The sequence below is a fragment of the Hibiscus syriacus genome, unplaced genomic scaffold (genome assembly GCF_006381635.1).
Source record: "Hibiscus syriacus cultivar Baekdansim isolate YM2019G1 unplaced genomic scaffold, ASM638163v2 tig00113722_pilon, whole genome shotgun sequence".
Lineage (NCBI taxonomy): Eukaryota > Viridiplantae > Streptophyta > Magnoliopsida > Malvales > Malvaceae > Hibiscus > Hibiscus syriacus.
Window position 1 is genome coordinate 2,433,658 of NW_024063469.1, and position 23,248 is coordinate 2,456,905.

Sequence of the window (23,248 nt, forward strand, 5' to 3'; positions counted from 1 at the left end):
AAACGGTCCCAACTTGACAAAGGTTTCAAAATCTATTTTATACAATTATTTTTTCTAAATGGACATTAAAATATTCTCCAAGGTTTTCCATGTCTTCGGAGGGTCACCTTCACAAAATCTTTCGACCATAGGTTTCAAGCACATTTACTTAAAAAAAAGAAAAGTTGAAACAACATAGATTAAATCACATTTCTCTAGCTTATGAGAATTATGGACAAGTTTACGAAGTATAAAAATTCAAGTGATTGCACTCAGAGTGAAATAAAAGGAGAAAAAAACTCCGTCCAAGACAACTTATATATGTTCTTGAGATGTCACGCTATTATAGGCAAGCAAAAAGTAAAGCTCCAACAAATCTACACAAAGATTATACTATGAAACTATTAGTATTAACAGCAATTCAAGGGAAGGAAGCACATGAATTTGATTGTTTCCAACCAAATGTCCAACATCCATTTTCCACACACCAAAGGAATTCAAGGGTTATTCCTAGAATCAAGCTGTACAAGTACAAACCGGTACTTAAGACTAGCCCTTTGTTAGAGAACGACTATTAATGTTCCAGATTGAGAAAGAAAACAACAAATCAACCTAGCTATCTAATTAAAGATTCTCCATGATAGCAAGCAATGCCCAGAAAAGCTTTTTATCAAATGGGGTTATCTTTCTGCCAAGACAATAATTATTTGACCTTAAAAAAACAATGCAGTTAGTGATGGAACAAGAAACAAGAATTGTTATTAATACCTGGATAATGTATGAGTAGCGATTCTCTCCTCTAGTAATGTCTGCATATAGATGTTGATTTGAATTTAGAAAATCATGCAAGATTGAGAAAAGAGATCATATGAGGAAGCAGGAGAATAACCATAACTGGAATCTGATTAAATCTTTTAACAAATGACACCTTCATACTATTAAGAATAACAGTCAAACAGACCCATCCTTTTATAAATTTTCATTTGGAATAGCTTATCCAATATCCAACAAATGGAATATTCCAATTAATCTCCACAATTCACTAAATGAACCAATCTATACTCTTGAGAATTCAAAATCCTTAACAAGGTGTTTTCCTCTTTGTACAAATAAAGTTTCTAGTAGTACAGGTTCTATCAGAAGAGAAAGATTTAGAAAGTGAATCAGAACCATAACTGGCATTGGATTTTTGCTGAATGTGAATATTAATAGGTATATCCTCCATTTTCTCAGTTTAGCCACTTGAGCAACATTATTTATGAAAACAAATTTAACACAAGCGCATCTATAAGCTTCTGTGCTTTTCTAGTTAAAGCTGGATATAGAAGAAGTAAAATGAGAAGTAACCATACCTTGTGATTAAATTCAGACATCTTCAGTACTACCGGTATTACTATTGGTTTAGGGCCAGATTTTTCTTTGCTAGCAGTATTTCCATTTCCTTCTGGTACCTTAACAGTTTCACCTGCACAAAGGCAACCACTGTTAATAAATAGTCATATTGCACCTTCACATAGCCTCTAAACAGACATACAATATGCTTAAAATGTCATGCGATGACATACCAAATACAAAGAATTTACAGTAGAAATCCACCTTTACCACCAGAAGCAGTTGCTAGAGCGATTGACTTTAAAGATTCTGAGACTTTGTTCACCTTGTCAACTGATACGTCTTCAGCCACATGCACAAGATGGTCATGGCCATTTTCTGTATTACTTTGAGAAGTAGTAGTTAAATTATTTTCCATTTGCACTGCAGATAATGCCATGGACAGCGGGGGTGGTCCATTCACAGAGGTAGGTGTTTTAAGCTCATCATTGATTAAATAAATGCTAGGGTCCAAATGTATTCCCTGTTATGGTCAAAAGAAAGAAGGAACCCACTAACTCAAAGTGACACATCAAACTGCAGAAGAACATGCCAATGCTTCCAAATTTCATGCAATGACCAGTGAGGGAAAATGCCATATAATGAACTAAAGCAGATTAGAACCTTCTTCAAGTTTTGCAGTGAAAAAATGAACAGATATAAAGGCACTCTGCACATTACAGAAATAAATGCATGCATGTACGTTCAAAAACATACAACCTTACTCCACAAGAAACCATTATCACTAGATCATCTTATTTTAATTGTTACATTCATGAACTCACGGACCACAATAATAATAAAAAGTAAACTGAACTATTAGGATTGAAGCTCAGATTTGATCCAAAAAATAGCTGAAAATACAACAGATGAAACAAGTACGGTATGTGTTCACGAGTAAAATATATTCATTCATGGAAAAGAAGCCCGTAACCTGCTAGAGTCCATGCTTATTTTAATGTGCAAACTCAGAATTCATGTCCACACCTTTCTTAACGAATGCTACACAAACAGACAACGCCAAAAAATCTATTTCCAAGCAACGTTATACAACCACTTTAAACTGTTGATTTTATTTCTGACACAGAACCACAGTATTTTAATAAATTAATAAAGGGAAAGAAATAATTCATATGAACCACAAACAATAAAAAACGTTCACCGTATAGGCGTGCATATATCACATGTTAATTCTTGTGCTCATAAGGGCGAAATGGTATCACCATTTACCATAGAGATAAAAGAGAGAGAAGACTAAGAAGGGAAAGCTCAAGGGTGTAGGGGGGACAAGGATGTCACAAAAAGAAAGAATCAGCAATCTTGTGTCAACCATACCTCGATTATAATTGGCTTTCCATCTTTCATTGCCTTTTTTAGATCTCCATTCAACCCTAGGAACCAAACACAAGCTAGTGATGAACATACCTTTAGAATACAATAACAAATCTAGAAAGAAGGAAAATTTATGCCATATGTCTCTAGGCAATATCCCATTATTACACTAATAAATAGAGGGGGGAAATCATAATAACTAAATGGAAATTTCAGAAACTACCTTTGCGAACTATCCTGCATTCACGGCAAAATTCAGTAATTAACTCGGGGGAGCTAAAATTCTGTGCCCATACAGGAGTAGATGCTAATGGTGCACTGGAACAAATAAGAGAAGCACGCATTAACATATTTTTTTATAAAAAGGGCAGCCTCATTAAAAACCCGCTTCATAACCGTCGAGCAACATAGACTCAACGGACATTGGAAGGAAGAAAAGAGTGCCTTAGAAATTTTATTGCATAATAACAAAGTACAGTAAGAACATTACCAACAAAATCAAACCTATGGCAGCCACTTATCACTGTGCAAAAACAACACTTCCTACATGCATATGTTAATACCATACACAAAAACGACCTCCTAGATTACTCAACGAGGTACTAACATATACCATACCCAAAGCTGCCTGCTAAAACCAAAAATACAAAAACAACAACTGAATTAAAATCCCCACCATTTAACCAATCCCAAGTTTGGCTAAATTATCCGCTTCACAGTTAGCTACTCTCGCTACATGACGAACAATAACCCCTTTTTTAATCACAATCTCTGCAATATCTTTAACAATGGATAGAAACATCGGAGTTGTGCTAGCTGGATTTTTTATTCAATCCACTGCCATCGCGCTATCAGACTCCAAAATAAGCCTTTGATTCACTGACAACCCTGAATCTAGAAACAGAATCAATCCTCTCCTTATTACCATCAATTCAGCCATAATTGGAGGACCGGATCCCACTCTTTCTGAGAACGAACCCATCAGCACTCCTTTATCATCTCGGATCAGCCCACCAATGCCGCCCTTCGACCAACATCTGTCCATAGCACCATCTACATTCACTTTAAACAAAACCAGTAGGAGGTGGAGACCAACTAACTACCTTTGGAGACCTCTTTTCAACGAACAAAACACGATCAGCTAGCGTCAGATCCCCACAAGACTATCGAAAGAGACCAACAATTTTGGAAATTTTGAAGAAAACCATGTTGCCACTCTGTACCTTGAGAGAAAAGACAGCAAAGCAAAGCAAAATCTAATTTCTCATTATGAAAAATAATATCATTCCTCATTTTCCAAATTGACCGTGCGTATTAAACACCAAACAATCTGTTAAAAGTGGGACAATCTGCTTCCTAATAGACATAGTGTTGAAGAACATTTTCAACCAAATACAATGTGGTACATGTTCTTCCAAATTTTCTTTTAATTTTATTTTTGACCAAGTAAATTCTGTTATGAGTTACTAATTAAATTAATTGAAGATTTATCAGTCCTTTGGAAATCAAGATAAAATCGTAAACAACCCAAGAGCTTCAACAAGCCCAATGCTGGGCATAAGCCCAACAACATACAATCCAACTAAAATGCCCTAGGAAGATGAAAACATTTCAGAGGCTCTAGGTGCTGCTGAGAGGAACGGTGACAAAGATGGCTAAGGAATTGGATGGTTTTACATAGTACCTTACCCGGCAGAAACGTCCTGGTTTATTATTCCATTTCATTTTCTTGTTTTCGACTGTTTACTTACTATGCCTTATGAACGTTATGGAGTTGAGTATAATAAAGTACTCTGTAATGGTGATGATTTATGAAAATATTGGATCATTTTCTCACTTCTATCCTGTCGCTTCTTTTCTTCCCCAATTTCTATTTTCTCTCGTTTCGATCTGTAACATTCAACCAATCAAAACTCATCTATGAGCCATCTAATTTATATCTAAATTAAATTAAACTGACTTCAAGACAAACCCATTCTTTGGCCAATCAAATTTCAAAGACCATGCGCTACAATCTTTTATCTCTAAAAAAACAAAACTAATTTGAAGTTAACAAGGTTAAGTTCTTTTAGAATTATCTTATGACACATCATCTAGCACTGTAAATAGAGAGATCTTCCAAGCCATTTCAAATACAATGTGAGGAAATAAACTGAAGACTTTGGGGAAAGAGAATCAAGACAATTCAGAAGATATGAAGAACCATAGTCTTCAGATCTCTCGCAAGTCAAAGAAGATAGGGAAATTTTTATTTGAAGCCAAATTTTAAAATCTAAGGCGCTATTCAGCGAAAGGTACTGCACTTTCTTGTACCTTTATCCAGAGTATCAAGTGATTAGAGAAATAAATCTCGTAACCAATAAATATCTGAGGTGACACTTCTCAATCTGGAAACCACAATGACCCATTTTGAATCAAAGTTGAATACTACCTACCATGTATAAAACAACCCAACAGATAGCATATGCGCCATGACTAGAATAACCCATTATTGGTTGAAGCCAAACATGACTTAATGATAACCGTCGTCCATCCCTTTTTTTTCAGTCCGAATGAGTGATTCAATATGATCAGAAAATATCTACAGTGAATAAAAAAGATTTATAGCAAAATAAATAGATTCTAGACATACTCGGTTGCTGTGCGTAGCAATTCATAAACCATATCAGTCTGCAACAAAAACATAGTCAACGAGAGGAAACATGATAAAAGAAAACCTAAATACTTTCAGTAGATAAACAGATACTAAACCTGTAAGACATTTGGCAAGTTTAGCCTCTGTGCAAGTAGTGTAGCTATTGTAGACTTCCCAACACAGGCAGTTCCACAAACAAGAATAACCAAAGGAACTCTCTGATGGTGAAATCTGAAAGTTAGAAACAAGAAAAACAGTTACTAGTGAAATGCTGACACTCAGAAGTTCCTTATTTTGTTTTGCCCTCCTACATCAAGTCAGTAGCAACTTATGAATCAATGAAAATGTTGCATGCACAATCAAAATTGAAACTATTCCAATATTACTTGTGTCTTTATTTTTTTTTATAGTAATAGTAGGTCTCGTTAAAAACCTCCCTCGTAGTTGCCTCTTAAAAAGAGGCAACTAGCTGAAGGAGGAAAAGAGTACCTCAATTTATTAAAAACCAGAATTACATAAGATACACATTACACTGTAACCCTCCTAATAAAACAGAACATAACATCAATAAGGCTATGATCGTTCAACCTATCCCCTCCTTAGCTAACTTGTCAGCCTCTCAATTGCAGCTCCTAGGGATCCATCTAACAATAATGCCCTTAGCAGAAACTAATGCAGCAATGTCCCCAACCAAGGACCTGAAAAACGTAGGGGCAGAAAAGGACCTCAAAATCCATTCCACTGCAGTTGAACAATCGCTTTCTAACACAAGTCTTCCTTTCGCCGCCCATTGAGAAGATAGAAATAAATCAATTCCCTCTTTAATTGCTTTCAATTCAGCAAACATAGGAGGACCTGGTCCCACAGCAGTAGAAAAAGAGATAAGAGTATAGCCACTCGAGTCTTTCAAAATCCCTCCAATTCCTCCATGTAAACCATCATACCTTACCGCCCCATCCACATTGAACTTAAAAAAATCTAGTGGAGGGTACCAGCAGGGATACTTCTTCCTCTTAGAAGGATTAATTACAATACCGTCTGCAAGCCTTGGATCTCCTACCAATAAATCAACTTGAATATTAGCCTGAGGGAATTTTGCTAAAAACCATTTGGCCAGCTTGAATCTCGAAATGAAAAACAATAAAGCCGTGTCAAGTTTGTCGTTTTCGAACACCACAAATTCCTAGCCTTCCATATAGACCACAAAACAACTCCGGAGATAAACTTCCAAATAGAAGACGATGCCATAAGATAAGACCAAGAACAAAGTAGGGACTTTGTATCATTAGGCAGAACTGTAGCTAAATCCCATAACCTTAGGAATCTATTCCACAGCTCCCCTGCAACCGGACAAAGGAGAAAAAGATGTTGAATTGATTCTTCATCTTTAAGACATAAAAGACAAAGAACATTATCCAAGGTCACCCCTTGTTTCTTCAGATCCACTCTAACAACCACTTTACGGTGAGATAACTACCATAAAAAAGTTTGAACTCTGGGAGGAACCAAACCAGACCACACCCATTTATTCCAGTGATAATTCCCCCTAGTTCTGCCATTAAGTGTCAATCTACATGACTTAGCCGAGAACAGACCATCACCATTCCCAGACCAAGCCAAAAAATCATCAACTGAATCGATCAAAACAATATTATCAAGCATTGACATTAGGGAAATCCACTGATCCAATTCCCAATCACATAAGTTCCTCCTTAATTGGATATTCCAAACCCAACCTCTGCTTTCATAGCTACCGAAATCAACAACTTCCCCCATTTATTAATAGAAAGAGCAAAAATCCTAGGAAATTGATTTTTTAGAGTTGAGTTATTAATCCAAACATCATTCCAAAATGCAATAGATCTACCATTCCCCACTTGTATCTTCGAATAAACCCTCAAGCAGTCTCCAATTTCATCCTTTTTCTCATAATTATTTCTAATTCCTCTCCAAATCCATGAATCTTGAGAAGAAACTGCCGTACTTATTGAAAGGGATAAGTTACTGATATTATGCTTTTTGCATAGCATTTTCTTCCATTGTGAGTCCTCATTAGCAAACTTCCAAACCCATTTCCCAAGTATCACTCGATTGATTAAACTCAAGTCCAAGACACCCAAGCCACCCTCCTCAAACGGTTGACACGCCACATTCCAATTAACCCAATGAATCTGTCTTCTTGCTGGACCTTCCCCCCAAAGGAATCTAGCCATTATTGAATTCAACTTCTGATTTACCTTAGGAGGAATTTTGAAAATGGACATGAAAAAAATCAACAAGGAGGACAACACCGTCTTCACTAGCACCAATCTCCCCGCGAATGAAAGTGTTGAAGCTTTCCATCCTGCTAATTTGGTAGAAAAATTCTGGATCACTGGTTCCCACATCAGTTCAGAATTCTTGGTTGTACCAATCGGTAATCCAAGGTAAGTCATAGGGATAACACCCACCCCACAGCCTGCCTCAGAAGCCCAATCCTTTAATTTTCTTGTGTCTTTATGATCATTATATTAGGGTGAAAACATACATTGAACCTAGACCTACAAACCAATGAACACTAGCATAATAAAATAGATATTTACTCACAAAGGAGAAAAATTGTTGTTATACAGAACAAGCAACCAAAATTATCTCACCTTCTAAATGAGGATAGGGTTAGATGACACTAAACATGTGATAAATAAGTTCAAAATTTTTATAAAAAAATGATTCCAGAGTCAGCCTTATGATAATGTTTGGCATCATATTGAAAACTTGAAAAGCCAAATGAACTAACTTGGTCATCATCTTGTACCGGTTTACATAGGCTAACCCATAACCTCGCCACTGTATTAGCTGCACACGGAATTTGATTAGAAACTTCCACAAAAGTACATTCGATCTCTAAAAGTATGAATACCCTCTACTTTTCATCGATGGGAAAATTCACAAAATTTATGAAGAATACCTTAAAAAGATTAGCCTCTAAATCGGATTGCGAGCTGTGGGAAAATTCAATGAACAGAACATTAATAAAAAAAATACTAGATAAAAATCATGAAACTAAAACTAAAATAGAAAGAGAAGGGAATCATACATATCTAAAAGGATGTTGTCTATAAGCAGCTTCTTGAGCTCAAGAGCGATTTTAACAGCGACATGATTCGGAATCTGAGACAGAAATGACATAGCTTTAAATATATATAATATAGAGAAAACACTAAGCAATTCAAGTTAAGATATACTAACAAAAAATTTATATATAAAAAACAAATCCGAAAAATGGAATGGGTACCTTAGTGACCGTTAACATTCTGCTAAGCAGAAACCTGGATAAATCATAATAATGATCGGCATTTTCACCCAACCAGACCTTCACCTACAACGCCAAGAAATGAAGAAACATATTAAAATCGGAAGATATAAATAAAAAACGATTTGTTCAAATGGAATCCCGAGAAGAGAGGGAGAAAGAACCTTAACGAAGTCATATTTGGAAGAAACGTTACGAGGATTGAATTTTTCGGTGGGGGTAGATCTCGTGATATTGTCCTCGTCTTCACCTGCGTCGCTTTGATTGATATCAACTCTTGTTCACACTGCAATTTCCTTGCCCTTGTTGTTGTTCATCGCCTTCTCACATTCTCTCATTTTTTTTCTCTTTTTCTTTTCCCCTTGGTTTCAAGGTTTCAGAGCTTCGAATGGCCTTTCCCTCGCGTTAAAATTCTGCTACTGTCTATTTCATGGGTATCTTCCGCGCGTCCGCACCTTTGCCATCTCATCACTCAGCTTCTCTGATTCCTTGTCGCTTTGCCACTTGGTTTTTTTTCTTTATTATTTTTCCTTTTTAATTTAAAGTCAAAGCTGCCAAAAAGTCCAAATTCGTTAATTAACGAAAATCAGATGTTTCTATTTAAAGAGTAAATTACACCAATAACTTTGTTTACTCAATGTAATTTAAATCAGCCCTTAAAAAGGTGGGCAAAACTTGACTTGAATCGACTTGAAAAATTAAATAAAAAATTAATTTTAACTTATTCGAGTTAACTCGAATTAATAATTTGGTTTTTGAATCTAGTTGAAATTTTGGAATTTCAAGTTACTCTAAAACCAAAAATTTGATTAAATATTTTGACAGTTTTACGATTAGTCCATGATTATTATTTCTTCAATTCCTCATTCATTTTAAGTCCATCCTTTACCGAATTTAAACCACATACTCCTAAACCATCGTAAAATACATATGTACTTTCAATTCTTTTTCTATAACAAATTTTTTATTTTTTAATTAAGTCCCAATTTTTCATAATTTCCTTATTCATTCAATTCATCCTTTATTTTAAGTTCTTTTTTTTACAAAATTTGAATCACATGATCATATACCACAAAAGAATACCTATGTAACTTCAATTCTTGCTTTTTATTAAAAATGTATTCTCTTTTTTTATTTAGTCCCTTAACTTTGTATTTTACTCAATTTAATCTTTTGACTACAATTGTTTGCAAATTTTTATTCTTATCAATTCATTGACTCCTTTGTACTCTCATCAATATTTTACCCTAAAAAAATACTTTCTTTAAAATATCATATTATGAATATATTTCATAATTTTAGGTTGCATTTGGTATATTAAATAACATTATAATGTGAAAATAATATAATATATATCTATATCTTACATGGTTAGAGAAAGTATAAGAATTGAATTACTTGCCAAAATACTATAAATAATTATAATAAAATTAGTATAGAAACTCGAATAACTCGACTTGAATTTCTTAAACTATACTTGACTCGAAAAAAATTTAAGTTCGAGTCATAAAATACTACTCATCATCTTGAATAGCTCGAATTTTTTTTATTCGACTCAACTCGATCAAATTCTCACTCCTACCGTTAAATACTTAACTCCATTAAAACGACGTCGTTTTAGGAAAACAAAATTTTCATCAAAACGACGTCGTTTAGCATCTATGTACAACTCATTTATAACGTCATTTAGTGAGAAACGGTTGAATGACTAGAAATGCTAATTGTGTTAAATTCAGTGAGGAAATTGAACGGATTTAAAGTACAGTGAACGAAATAGAATAGAAAGTAAAGCTCTGTGATTATTGGTTTAATTTAACCCTATTTAAATTATCGTAGCAATTATTATTATTATTGTTTTGTTTCTCCTTGAACAAACATTATATTTCTTCAAAATATATAAGTACTAGTGGTGCATTTAATCCCTACGATGAATAAGGTTTAATTTTAGTTTTAGTCCTCTTATCCTGTTTAAATCACCCTACATTAATTTATGAAGTATATTTTTTATTAATCTGAGATAATTCATCATTAAAAATAATTAAGAATGCCATACTTTTAAATTATTTTTACTATTGAAGTAAATAATTTTTATCATAAGCCATTCATCTAAACATTTCGATTCGTTTTTTTACTTTATCGGTTGTAGGTAGACATCCACATAGGCCGGATTTCAATTCGATCCGGATCGGTTTTTATCCGATCCGGTTTTTTTTCATAGACAAAAAATCGGTATATAAATAACCGGTTCGGATTCTAACCGTTTGGAGGGCCGGATATCCTAACCGGTGTAACCGGTTTCAGCTTGAAAAAAAACCGATTATAATATTATTAAAATTACATCGTCATCAATTGCAACAAAGTTTACGATAATTGAAATACTTAAATACTTCCAAGTTCGATAAATTCAAATACTTAAAAACTTCCAAGTTCGATAATTGAAACAAAGTTTACGATAATTGAAATAAAGTTTAAAAATAAACTACATTGACATCTCTTCTTCATCATCTTCGCCTTCTTCGTTTGGAGGGGGTATTCCAAGTTCGACTTCTTTAATGTGTAAGTTTGCTTCCAAATCGGCATCAATTGCATCTTCTATGGTGGTGATATGTTACTTCCGAGCCGTTCCATTCAAATAATCCTTCAAACAAATGCATATTTCCACCGACTCGGGACTTAGTCTTGATCTCCGTTGCGATATAACCCTGCCACTAACAGAAAAAGCGGATTCCGAAGCTACCGTAGAAGCTTGGACGTTTATTAAATCACGGGCCATGGCGGCTAGAATCGGAAATTGTGCTTCCTTTTCTTTCCACCGAGCCAAAATATCCAAACTTTCAAACTCTTCAAATGTCATTTTTGATAAAAAATCGCATGACATGTAATTTCCCAACTCGCTACTTAGGGTGGTAGTACGGATCGTTTGGATTGGGAATTTACAAGGTGTTAAAAGATTCAAATTTATGTCACTTGGACGTCTACTAGATGATTCCGCATTCGTTCTCATTTGATCGTGTATTACACTACTTGATCCGTATTTAGTTAAATAAATTGCAAACATGTCTCGAAAACATTTGTTAAAATAATTTATTTGGTTTTGGACAAAGTTGGGTTCATCATCGGTTAGATTAAAAGCAAATGCAATTTGTTCAATTAGTGTTTTAACCCCGCCAACATTTAACGTTGGGTTTAAAGCGGCGACACAAGTAAAAATGGGGGAATCTCCTTAAAATATTTTAAAAGTTTTTCCTTCATTGCAAAGTCAATTTCTTGAAAAACTTCGGTTTCAAATTCAAAGTCATTTAGTCGGGTAGCCAACAAAAATATTTGATTAAGAACCAACGGGCTAGTAGGGTAATAAACACCGGATAAAAAAGTTGTTGCATTTTTAAAAACCCTAAGCAAATCAGTTATTTTGGCTATAGTTTCCCAACACGAATCCGGATAAATGTTTGAGACATGACCCCTCTCGAAAAGCCGATCGTGAAATGTTTGCAATGTTTCCCTTTGCCTTAAGGCGATATGCATCATCATCCAAGTTGAGTTCCAACGAGTTGGACAATCCAAATTAGGACGAAAGCTTTTTTATTAACCGACTTACAAAATTGTTTATAATCATTTAGTCTTTTGTTGTTGTTACAAAGAACTGATTTTATCATTGTTTTAAATTCTAATCTAATCGACTCAATAACATCCAAACCGGCTTGCACGGATAAATTAATTATGTGTGCAACGCAACAGATATGAAAAAACGCACCGTCTAAAATGATGAAAATAATATTTTCAATCTGTGAATCGCGTTTGTATTATTCGATGTATTATCAAAGGATATAGAAAAAAATTTATTTTCTAATTTATAAAGACAATTACCCTTTTTAAAAGTGTAAATAAATTAGCACCGGTATGCGGCTCACCGAATAATTCAAACGCGATTGTTCTTTTCATCATTTGCCAATTATCTTGATCTAACCAATGTGTCGTAACGGCTAAAAAAGAATTTTCGGTATTATGAGGGTAACTCCAAAAGTCACATGTAAGCGACACACCATAACGGTGTTTTTGGAATCCTAAAATCATTTTTTCCCTCGCCGTACGCCACATTTTTATAGCACCTCTTCTAAGGGTAGTACGACTTACTTGAGTATAGCGTGGTTGCATTAGTTGTTGAATTGTTGCCGTGAAATCATCATCATCAAAGTGGTCAAACGGCAATGCTTTTGTAATCACGAACTTTGTAAACGCTTCTCGTAATTTTTCGTTGTCTTAAACAAAAACACCACCTTGCGGTGTAAGATTCGATTGACTTGGATCCGATCTTGAGCGAAGTGTTTTGCATGATTTTGTTAAATGGTTCTTCAAAGTTGTGTTTCCTTCCGGTGCAAGCAACTTTAGACAAAGTTTACAACGCGTCCTCCTCGAGCCATTTGACATCTCACATAAATCGTAGTGATCCCAATATCTTTGTTTCGAGTGTGCTCGATCACTCTCACGACTTCAAGGTTTCCCCCGACGGAAGATTCAGCCGTATTACTCATGATGAACAAAATTACAAAAATAAGATTTGAGAGATGTTTAGGTGTTGTGTAATAAGATTTGAGAAAGTTGTAATCAACCAAATACATCCCCAACCTATTTATACATGTTTAGGGTGGTAAAATAGTAATTTTTTAAGAAAAAATGTCAAAAACGATCACAAAACCCCCCCAACGGCTAGTTTTTTAAACCCAGACTGGTTTTTTTCCGGATAAAAACCGGTTTTTTATCTGATAAAAAAACCGGTCTAGATTTTTTTTTCCAAACCGGTTAAAATAACTGGTTAAAAAAATCCGATCCGGTTAAAAAAACCGATTTTTCCCAATCCGGTTTCGGATATTTTTTTGCACAAAATCGGATATTCGAATTTTTTGTGCAGCTCTAGTTGTAGGGTAACATAAAATTAGAACGATTAAAGGTAAAAGTAAAGAAAAGCTTAAAAAAATAGAAATTCACCGCTCTTTACAAAGTACAATTAGAATTCGAGAATGCAGATAAATTAGATGAGGAGACCCTCTGTTTGTTTGCTTAGCTAGTTTATACTTGCTTATTGGTCTCAGAGAAACTATTTATATTACAAAATAAGTTAGAGTAGGGGAACATCAGAGCATTCAGCAGTGAAATTCTGCACCTAATGTCCTCTTGAAGAACCTACCACCTCTCTTTCCCATGCCGGATCCTACAAGGCTCGATACGAGCAGTGATTTCGCATCCGGTCTCCACCTCAACTCTTTAAGAATAGCAAACAAGGTTGCAAGCGCGGGAGATATGTCACTTTCCTTTATGTTGTTGCATGATACCACTGTAAGACTTTCGAGGTCATGCCAGGAGAGAATCACTGCTTCCAGACCTTCAGTTGTCAACAACGCGCATCCTTCTAAAGATAACAATTTTACTCTCCTGTGACAAAAGAAACCAACTACTGTAAACACTCGATCAAACGCATTTCAGATGTGTCAACTTCACTCTCCTCTGACAAAGAACCAACTTTACCATCCATGTGATCGTTAATTGATCAATGCTCATCATAAAGCTACCTAACAAGAACTACGATCATGTATTTCAGGCACAAATCTAAACAAGCCTTCTCATACATCTCAATAACTAGTTACCCTGTAAATTGTAAGCAAAAAAACAGGGTATTTACCCGAAAGGTGCATGGTTTAGTAGGTGGGATTTTATAAACAGAGAGAAGCATTTGTAAAACACATGATTGCATTTATCCAGTCCAGCCTAACGACCCATATTTAATCGATAACCTGTGCATTATAGGTAACATACTACTAGAACAATCAAAAACAACCCTTCTTTTCGTCTTTTAGGCCATGTCAACAACATGCACAAAACAATTCCAGAAGTGAAATTTCGAAATGATTCCCTGACCAACTCTATATTACATGAATACACAAAATGAGATAAAAAAAATATGCCAAGGAAGTCATAAAGAACAAAGAAAACGCAATCCGGTACCTGCAAACACTTGCAAACCTGAACATATCATTATCCAATCCCCAGCAGTCCTGAATAACAATCTCTTTCACAGTTTCACATACTCTAAACAGCGCTCCCACACTCTTTTTACTCCGCAATTGACACTTCTGCAAGTGCAACCGCTCAAGGGCCCGGCAAAACCCCAATACTCGTCCCGACCTGGACTCCAGTCATCCTCTTACAAGACAACAACTTCAAAGTCTTCAAGTTCTCACAATAAGACAACCCAGCCAACCATCCATCACCATTTTATGTTCACAAATGGTCAGTTCTTCGAGCATTAACAGCATTGCCCGATCGCTTTAATCCCATCAAAACTCCCTTCACATCCATTAAGCTCAAGCTTAACCAACCTTTACATCCTTGAGCTAAGATAGTTAATCCAATGTCCGTAACCATCGAAGTATAGAGTCCATTAACGTTTGCAACGAGTTTCAAGATCTGCAAATTCGCACAGGCCGCGATCCCGCGTAAGACATTGTCGTTACACTTGTGTAACTCCAGTTCTTGCAAAGTCAAACACTCTTCGGCCACTGTTAGTAACCCAAACTCACTGGCATTAATAACCACGAGTCTTCGAAGATTTGGACAGCCATTGGCAAGTTCTAGCAGCCCTTTGTCAACAACTTCGACAGGCAACATATTCTCTTGCAAGAACTCGCAATTCGGACAAAAGCCAGAACTCATTCTCATCGAAACCTGCCGATGAGTTAACAGAATCCCAGAATCTCGCGGCGAAAAGAAACAGCCGTTGAGCAAATCCACGTGGTTAAGTTGGGGAACCTCGTGAACAAGCGACCCGATTCGAGAAAATCCCAATCCAGGATCTTCAAGGACCGTACAAGGCGGCCTTGGAGATTGAGCCACCGCTTGCAGACGAGGGTTAGGGTTCCGTTGCGAAAGGGGAATCCTTGAGAGGATATCCAAGAGCTCGTCGGACAAGAGAAGGGTTCGGTCAACGTGGCGAGATTGGGGATTAGGGTTTGGGATTTGGGGTCTTTTGAAGATAAAGATGAGGGCATAAGTGAAGACCACATGCTTCAAAGGCTTGGGGTTTCTGAGCCAAACGTCTGACCATCTCGGTGGCTTCTTCTTCAACGGCGAATCTACATTTTCCTTCAAGGCCGACATCGTTTCAGTCAATGCGTTTCTTCTTCTTCTTCTTATTCTTTGCCACTAAATCTGACTCGTTTTACCTGCTTACTGAAATACCATCTCCACCATTTCCTGCAAAAAGAGGTAGGTTCTGAAATCCCGTGAAATGATTTGATTTTATATATTTTTGGAATAGAGATAGATGATCTGCGTTTCAGCTCAGTTCAGTCCGAAAAGTCAAAAGCCAAGACTGCACTGCCCGCTGTTGGGCTAACGGATTTCTTGAAGCGGTGGGGTCGGGATTTTTTTGAATCTTAAACATCCTTATTTTCTTTTTGTATGATTTGATAATTTGTTGTTATCCAATCTCCTATCAGCTTTTTTGGGTACTACTTCACGCCTTCTGAAAAAGAAAATAAATATGGATACCTTTCATTTTAAATCCACAAATATTTTATACTAAAAAATACATTTAATGATATGCTTGTAATTGTATTTTCCCCCTAAAAATAATATATTATATAGGGTTTAAAAATTATTTAAATAATAAATATTAAATGTTTGAAAAATAAAAATTATCTAACCAATAAGTCGGGTCCTTTTTAACAAGTTGAAATGAAGCAGGCAGCTATTTTTAAGATCTCCTTTGGTGTTGGCTCACAGCAGTTAGATCTGTAATTAATTCGTCCCACCGTGCTAACTTGCTTAAATATAATACAACCCTTCGACATGTGCATGAATTATTATACGTTTCAAACAATTTCTTTAATTAAAAGAAATAACTTCACATTTTAAGCGTGTCTTGAGTGGCGGACCCACTTTTATTTGTAGAAAAGGTGGGTCTAGATCAAATCAAGAAAAGAAAAAAACCAAATTACTTTATTTAACGAATGTTATATATCATTTAATTTTATTTATTTATTTAACCAACGATAACGGAATTCACTAATGAAAATAAAAAACAATCAAAATTATAATGCACTCAATTATAAAAATAGATAATTATCATAAAAGTTATATGAAATAAAAATTAGATCTAAAGATATGAAAAAATAAATATTTCATGGAGAATAATTACAATCAAAAATTCTTTTATTTATGTGGAATGATATATTTTACGAGATTATATATGAATGATAACGAATAAAACTATTGACAACTTAATTTATTACACAATTCTAATTATCGATAAATATTTTTTTACTAAAGAGTGATTGTAATAATTATTGTTAAGTACTCAAATTTATTACTTAAAACACAAAACATTTATAAGACTTGATGCAAAATAAGAAAATAAAGATGGAGAGGAAGTCAAAGAGTCGGCTCAAGTTAACGGAGAATGGACTGCTTTCGTCGATAATCTTAACCGGAAAGTTGCAAGGATGCGCTTTGGGAGTTGTTCAACCATCATGGAAGGTAACAAGAGTTTTTATATCAGCTTCAAACAGAAACCCAGTTACAAATCTTTAACTTTCGCCTTCGTTCGGTTTGCTGTTGAGAGGGATCTAGAGAACGCCATCAGCAGAACTAATAACATGAAGATCGATGGGAGGGTGGTTACCCTCTGTAAAGCAAGATTTCCGGTTGCAAATAATAACAGAAACAAGGTGGGTTTGCATTAGCGTCATCCTTCGGGCAGAAGTGGAAGAGTCACAAATTAGTGTTTTGACAAATCCAGGAGTTTCTATAGAGTGAAGGCTAGTAGATCATATCGCGAAGCTCTAACAGGGAACATCCAACCTGCTAAATCTCCGAAAATTGGGTTGGACAAGACTAATGAAGTCAGATCGCCAGTCTGCTCTGACCATATGATTCGTTGGGAGTCCAACAATGATAACAACAGTTGGATTGACTTTTCTCTAACGGGAATTTTGAAGAAACTGTTTGCCCTGGAGTTCGTCAGAATGCAATTCAAAACGATGGCATCAAGGCAAGAATCGCAAAATGGGGTAATCTTCCTAGTTCATGCATCATTATCTTCGAATCATTTGTAGATAAAGAGGAAGCTATGAACTGCAAGTTTGAGGAGCTACCGGTTTGATCACATAACGCCCATCACGATGAAGATGTATTCCACTATCTTTCTTTTCAATCTCATGATATTTTTTTTAGTTTCGTTGAATTGAATAAAATAACAAAATACAAGAAGACTTCTCGATCGCCAGAATGATCGTCGGAGCGGCTAGTCCTTTGACATTCCTAGTAGAATCATATAAGCTCTACAATCGTTCCTATGGAGTAAAGATTTCTTTGGGTATGGATGCTCAAATTTCCATTAACGGGTTAGGATGTTGATGATGAAGTAAATTTTGTCGATTGAGGTGAAAAATCTGACTGCCATCAGAGTGTGAGGCCAGAAATAAGGATCAAGATTCAGAATATTTCAGGTTGGTGGATCCAAACCGTCATTCTGAGGATTTGGAAGTAGTTCTCCCCGAAGAAAATATCCAGGTTTTCAACATTGAGAATTGATAGCTACGTGCATGAAAATTCTATATGGGTGGTTTTCGAGATGACCACTCCCAAAACCTGGATGGGGGAAAGAGTTTCTAGTGAATCAGAAGCCTCCTCCTTTTTTTCCGATGGGTCATGAAATGAATATGATTCCTATAACTAATGGTTGTAGGTCTGAGTTCAGAGAAGAGGCCCAACCAATCAGTAACGGATCAGTCGATCCGGTAAGGGAGTTGGGTCCTACAGTTCATGTCAATTCCCCAACCCAACTCTTGCTTAGTGGAATTCGTTCCTAATACTTTCGAAGGCCTTGATCGACTCAATGAAGGGCCCCTCGTAATCAAGCTCGACAGCAAACTACGGGTTCCTTTTGGTTACTTGTTAAACAATGATGAAAGTTCTGAAACCTCGAATAGTTCAGATTCGAATGCGGAAGTGCCCATGGCCGTGGTTAGGTTGTCGGGGGTCCTGTACAAATTCTAAAAGGGCCCCTATTTTTCAGATATATTCGATTTTCGGGAAACATAGTGGCGTTTTTTGACAAACGCTGCAATAAATCCATCTATAGTACGTTTTTTCAATCAAACCGCAACAATAGTGGCGTTTTTTTGAAAAACCTGCAATAAATCCATCTATGTGGCGTTTTATGAAAAACGCCACTATAGATTACTTTTTTGGCCACTATTTTTTGGGGGCCCTGCGCATCGCCCATCTCGCACTGCCCCAGCCACGGCACTGGAAGTGCCCTTCACCCAGCTTATAGGAGACCTATTAGGAGGGTCATTCATGAGTCCCTCGATAACCCGGATCTCAATACCAACAACTCGTTCCCTTCTTTCAACACAGAGGACCCAAATATCCTGAGGGAAGCACTAACTGTCTAGGAGGTCAGTAAATTCCTTCAAATCTCATTCAAGGGTGGTAGAGAAATGGTTATAAAGAAAGTTTGCGAGCTAGAAGGGGTTTTGCAGAGGGGTCAGTAGGGTTCTTCCTCTCGTTCAGGTAATTGGTAGCGACTATGATGAATTTCAATCATGTCATGGAATATTCGAGGTTTAGGTAAGAATGAAAAATCGAGGGTTGTTAGAAGAGCTATCTCTCAGAACAACCAAGATTGATCTTTCTATAAGAAACACTCTCAACAGTAAACTCTACTATTCTTTAAAACTTTGGAGTAAGTCTGGAATTGCCTACTATTTCTCGCCTTCATGGGCTCAGCAGGTGGTTTATTAAGCATGTGGAGGAGTCTTTCTTTAAGTTAGATTGCCACCATTCTCGAAGAGATTTGTGGCGTTATTGGAACTTTGAATGCAACCAATTGGAAGTGTGGCTTTCTTAATTTATGGTCCTTATGTAGATTCGGATAAAAATGAATTCTTTGATGAGTTGCTCTCAATCTTAAAAAATCATGTTATTCCATGGTGTTTGGGGTAATTCCAACGCATTCATCCATGTTGAAGAAAAAGAGGCCGAGGCATTAACTCCGTTGTCATGGATATTTTCAGAAATTTCATCCAAGATGCCTTATTGATCGATCTTCGTTACAAGGAGGTTCCTTCACCCAAAGCAATAACAGGATCCGCCTAAGGTAGACTGGATCGATTTCTTTGAATGCCAAATTTCTGTTTTTTCGGCCGAATATTGAACATAATCTAGCCGAAAGGTTTTATTTTTGGTTTTAGATGGTATAAAAAGGTTTAATTTTGTCACATGTCAAAAATCTATAATTCTTGAAGAATTAAAAGAATATGTAATTCGTTCGATATTCAAAGAACTAAAATTCGTTCAATTATTCAACCCTAGAAGGTAGCATAAATTCAATCATTAAAGATTTAAAAATATTAAAGACAGAACAAAAACGAGTTCAAACAAAACAATGATCTTCATGCAAGTGCAAGAAAGCTTCATGGTAGACACAAAGATCTCTTCTTGATTAGCATCTGAATGCCTCATCATCATTCAATGTCCATGCCCCTGAATCAATCAGATTCTGAACAAATTTGAAGTATGAGAAAGGCTCAAGAACTTACCTTTGATCTATAGGACTTTGAGAGGGAGAATGAGAGGGAAAATGAAGAAATTAAGAAAGAATGAGAGGGAAAAGATAAAAGATTTCATATTTAAAATTGGATATCGTATTATAGATCCCTCCTTATCTTTCTACAGTTCAAAAACCTCATTTTTATTATTGGGCTCAAATCCAATTCAATTAAGCCCGCAATTGACCCAACGACTCTAATAATGAATCTTCGAAGCCCACATACCTCTCTCGTAAACCCAAAACCACTAGCCCAAATTTGGGATATTACAATGCTCCCTCCTTGAAAGAAATTTTATCCTCGAAATATACTTGGATACTAACACTACTATGGGTCAAACACTTAAACCACCTAAACTCTTCAAGTCTAATCCTTTAGGAAGAAGTCCTCGCAACACCATGGAACCTTGAACTCGCAAATACGATCTTACGATTTTCTAAAGGGCGCTACCTACGTCGAACCTTAACCAACCTTCTAGAAGCACAGAACCCTCGAGTCTTACTCTAATCGTCCTAAAATTGAATACTTAGAATCTTTCACAAGGACAAACATTTTTCCACGTTCAACTATTATTTAAGTCTTCACTAGCTAACCTTATCAATAAAGTTTACTTACTGCATAACCCTATAGCCAACTCGTCATACTACACCTCAAGATCCTGCTGTCACTTTCAATACACGGTCTAGATGCAAACTACAGAAGATATAATACTAATTCTTGACTTTCTAACGTCGATCTCTACGCTTCTGTTACGTAACTCTGATTCAATACTCATATTTACTACTTAACTGTTCCTCATTAGCCTTTTAGTTTGCACATGTTCTACTCATCGGATCGTGCATCTAAGGTACTCACAACTGAAAATCGAAAACTTGCCTAGCGAAACTAGCACATCTAGCTCTCCTAGAGAGCACACATCATAAAGAGAAGATCTCACGCAACTACTCTAATTAAAGATTCTGAGACTCTACGTCTTGCACTCACTAACGTTACCACCATTGAGCATCTGATGACAACTACGCTAATTAATCGACCCTTAAGGTACTTAATCTCCTTTAGTCTCAGGTACTAAAATCCACGGTATTACACAATGTTGTAAACTATTATGTGTTGTATATAGCTCGTTCTTATATATCAACACGAAAATAACAATGACGAAGTTAGGGTCAAAAACTCAAACTCTTACTTAATCACATATACAATTTATGGTGTAATCTGAAGTCAAACAACATCCCAAGACTTACACCTTACAATTCTACTAATGAAGTTACCTTGGAGGAACCTACACAGCACACATCATAAGAGAATATCTCACGCAACTGCACTCTAATTTAAAGATTCTGAGACTCTACGTCTTGCACTCACTAACACTACCACCATTGAGCTATCTGATGACAACTAGCGCTAATTAATCGACCCTTAAGGTACTTAATCTCTTTTAGTCTCAGGTACTAAAATCCACGGTATTACACAATGTTGTAAACTATTATGTGCTGTATAGCTCGTTCTTATATCAACACGAAAATAACAAGATGAAGTTTAGGGTCGAAAACTCAAACTCTTACTTAATCATATACATAATTATGGTGTAATCTGAAGTCAAACGGCATCCCAAGACTTACACCTTACAATTCTACTAATGAAGTTACCTTGGATGAGACCTAAAACACTCACTTTGGAATATCCATTCATTAATCCCACACAATTAGCACCTTAGCTCGAATCTTAGAATTTTTTAAGTAACCTATTGCATACGATAACGATCATAACGCACGTCACTCGACGTCCTCAATGTTTTTCTTGGGGATATACACCTATAAATCCAAACTTAGGATTACTTGATCCTGAAGAAATGATTACACAAACCATTTACTCTCAAAGTGGACACATTCTCTCATAACCTCAGTTCTATCCTTGAATATACATCTAAATGCTCTCTCATATAACACATTAGGGTGAATAGTTTTACTAAAAAACTTCTCCTTAGAGTTGACCTCAATTCAATAAGAATGATCAAGGGTTCTCTGAACCTCGTGACTCACAACTTACTATCTTGCATATAGCATACTTAGTACATATGGTGAGATCCGAAACTATTGCATTAGAACATACACCTAGCTAACTTACTCCTCGTGAGTACTTGGGACATCTGCGACCATTAGCAATTGAAATGCCTCGGCATTAGTTGAGTTATATCCTTATATTTCTAGCAACCAAGATGATTTTATATTGGCTTGAGTAACTTGGGCATTCTTAACGCTTGCATGGATTTCTCTACCTCCAAAGCTGAACTCGGGGGTATTACATCTCTATGGGATCGGTCACAAGATCCCTCAATTAATGATACGAGGAGTCCTCATAGTCTAACATCTAACTTGACAGCCCACAAGGATACTCCTATAGGGAATAAACAAGGGTAAAATTATGTGGTTAAACAACTCTTAGAGTTGACCTCTAACTCAACAAGGGACAATCACCTATTCACGTACCTTTGGGCCCGTAACCCTGAGGTCCAAGAAAATCTTGTGTTCATGTCACTTAAGTCGACTATTGAGCTTGACCCAATACTCGAAGAATGTCCAATATAACCTTGTCTATTCCATTAAGGCCCACCAACTAGCACTTGGATCATCGTACTAGGATATTCCACATGAATACTCTTTCTACTTAGATTACATGGACACCACGAATACATGCATGGAATCACGTTTACTAATGCAACATTATCAACCAACATCTTACGAAACATACTTGACATTTAAACTACGATAACAAAAACCTAAAAACAATCCTACGATGACTTGTCAAGATAAGAAATATGCAACTAAGCTAGGAGAATACCAATCTATTCCATCGCTCTCTTGTTTGACATAACACTAAAACCTTTTATGTAGACCCTTTACCATACCAGTTTACTGGGATCACTTTTAAATTTAGGGTAGTCTCTCATGAAAAGCTTTAAGGATCCACATTTAAAACATGTCCAAAAGAGTCTAAAGCATCTCCCTTGATGCCTCATTCCACAATGCA

The 23,248-nt window shown here is 36.1% G+C and overlaps 1 protein-coding gene and 1 pseudogene across 1 annotated transcript; both read right to left on the bottom strand.

Moving 5' to 3' along the window:
* Window positions 1-740: 740 nt before the first annotated feature.
* On the bottom strand, window positions 741-8,887 carry LOC120187149 (the record flags this gene model as incomplete). Its single annotated transcript, XM_039190926.1, has 12 exons — window positions 741-788; window positions 1,332-1,444; window positions 1,576-1,834; window positions 2,686-2,741; window positions 2,906-3,000; window positions 5,315-5,352; window positions 5,434-5,548; window positions 8,094-8,152; window positions 8,265-8,298; window positions 8,394-8,467; window positions 8,592-8,675; window positions 8,774-8,887. Coding segments are annotated over 12 exons (1,089 nt in total), but the record flags the coding sequence as incomplete, so codon positions are not given.
* A 4,726-nt stretch (window positions 8,888-13,613) lies between these two features.
* Window positions 13,614-15,886, bottom strand: LOC120186997 (annotated as a pseudogene).
* Between the last annotated feature and the right edge of the window lie 7,362 nt (window positions 15,887-23,248).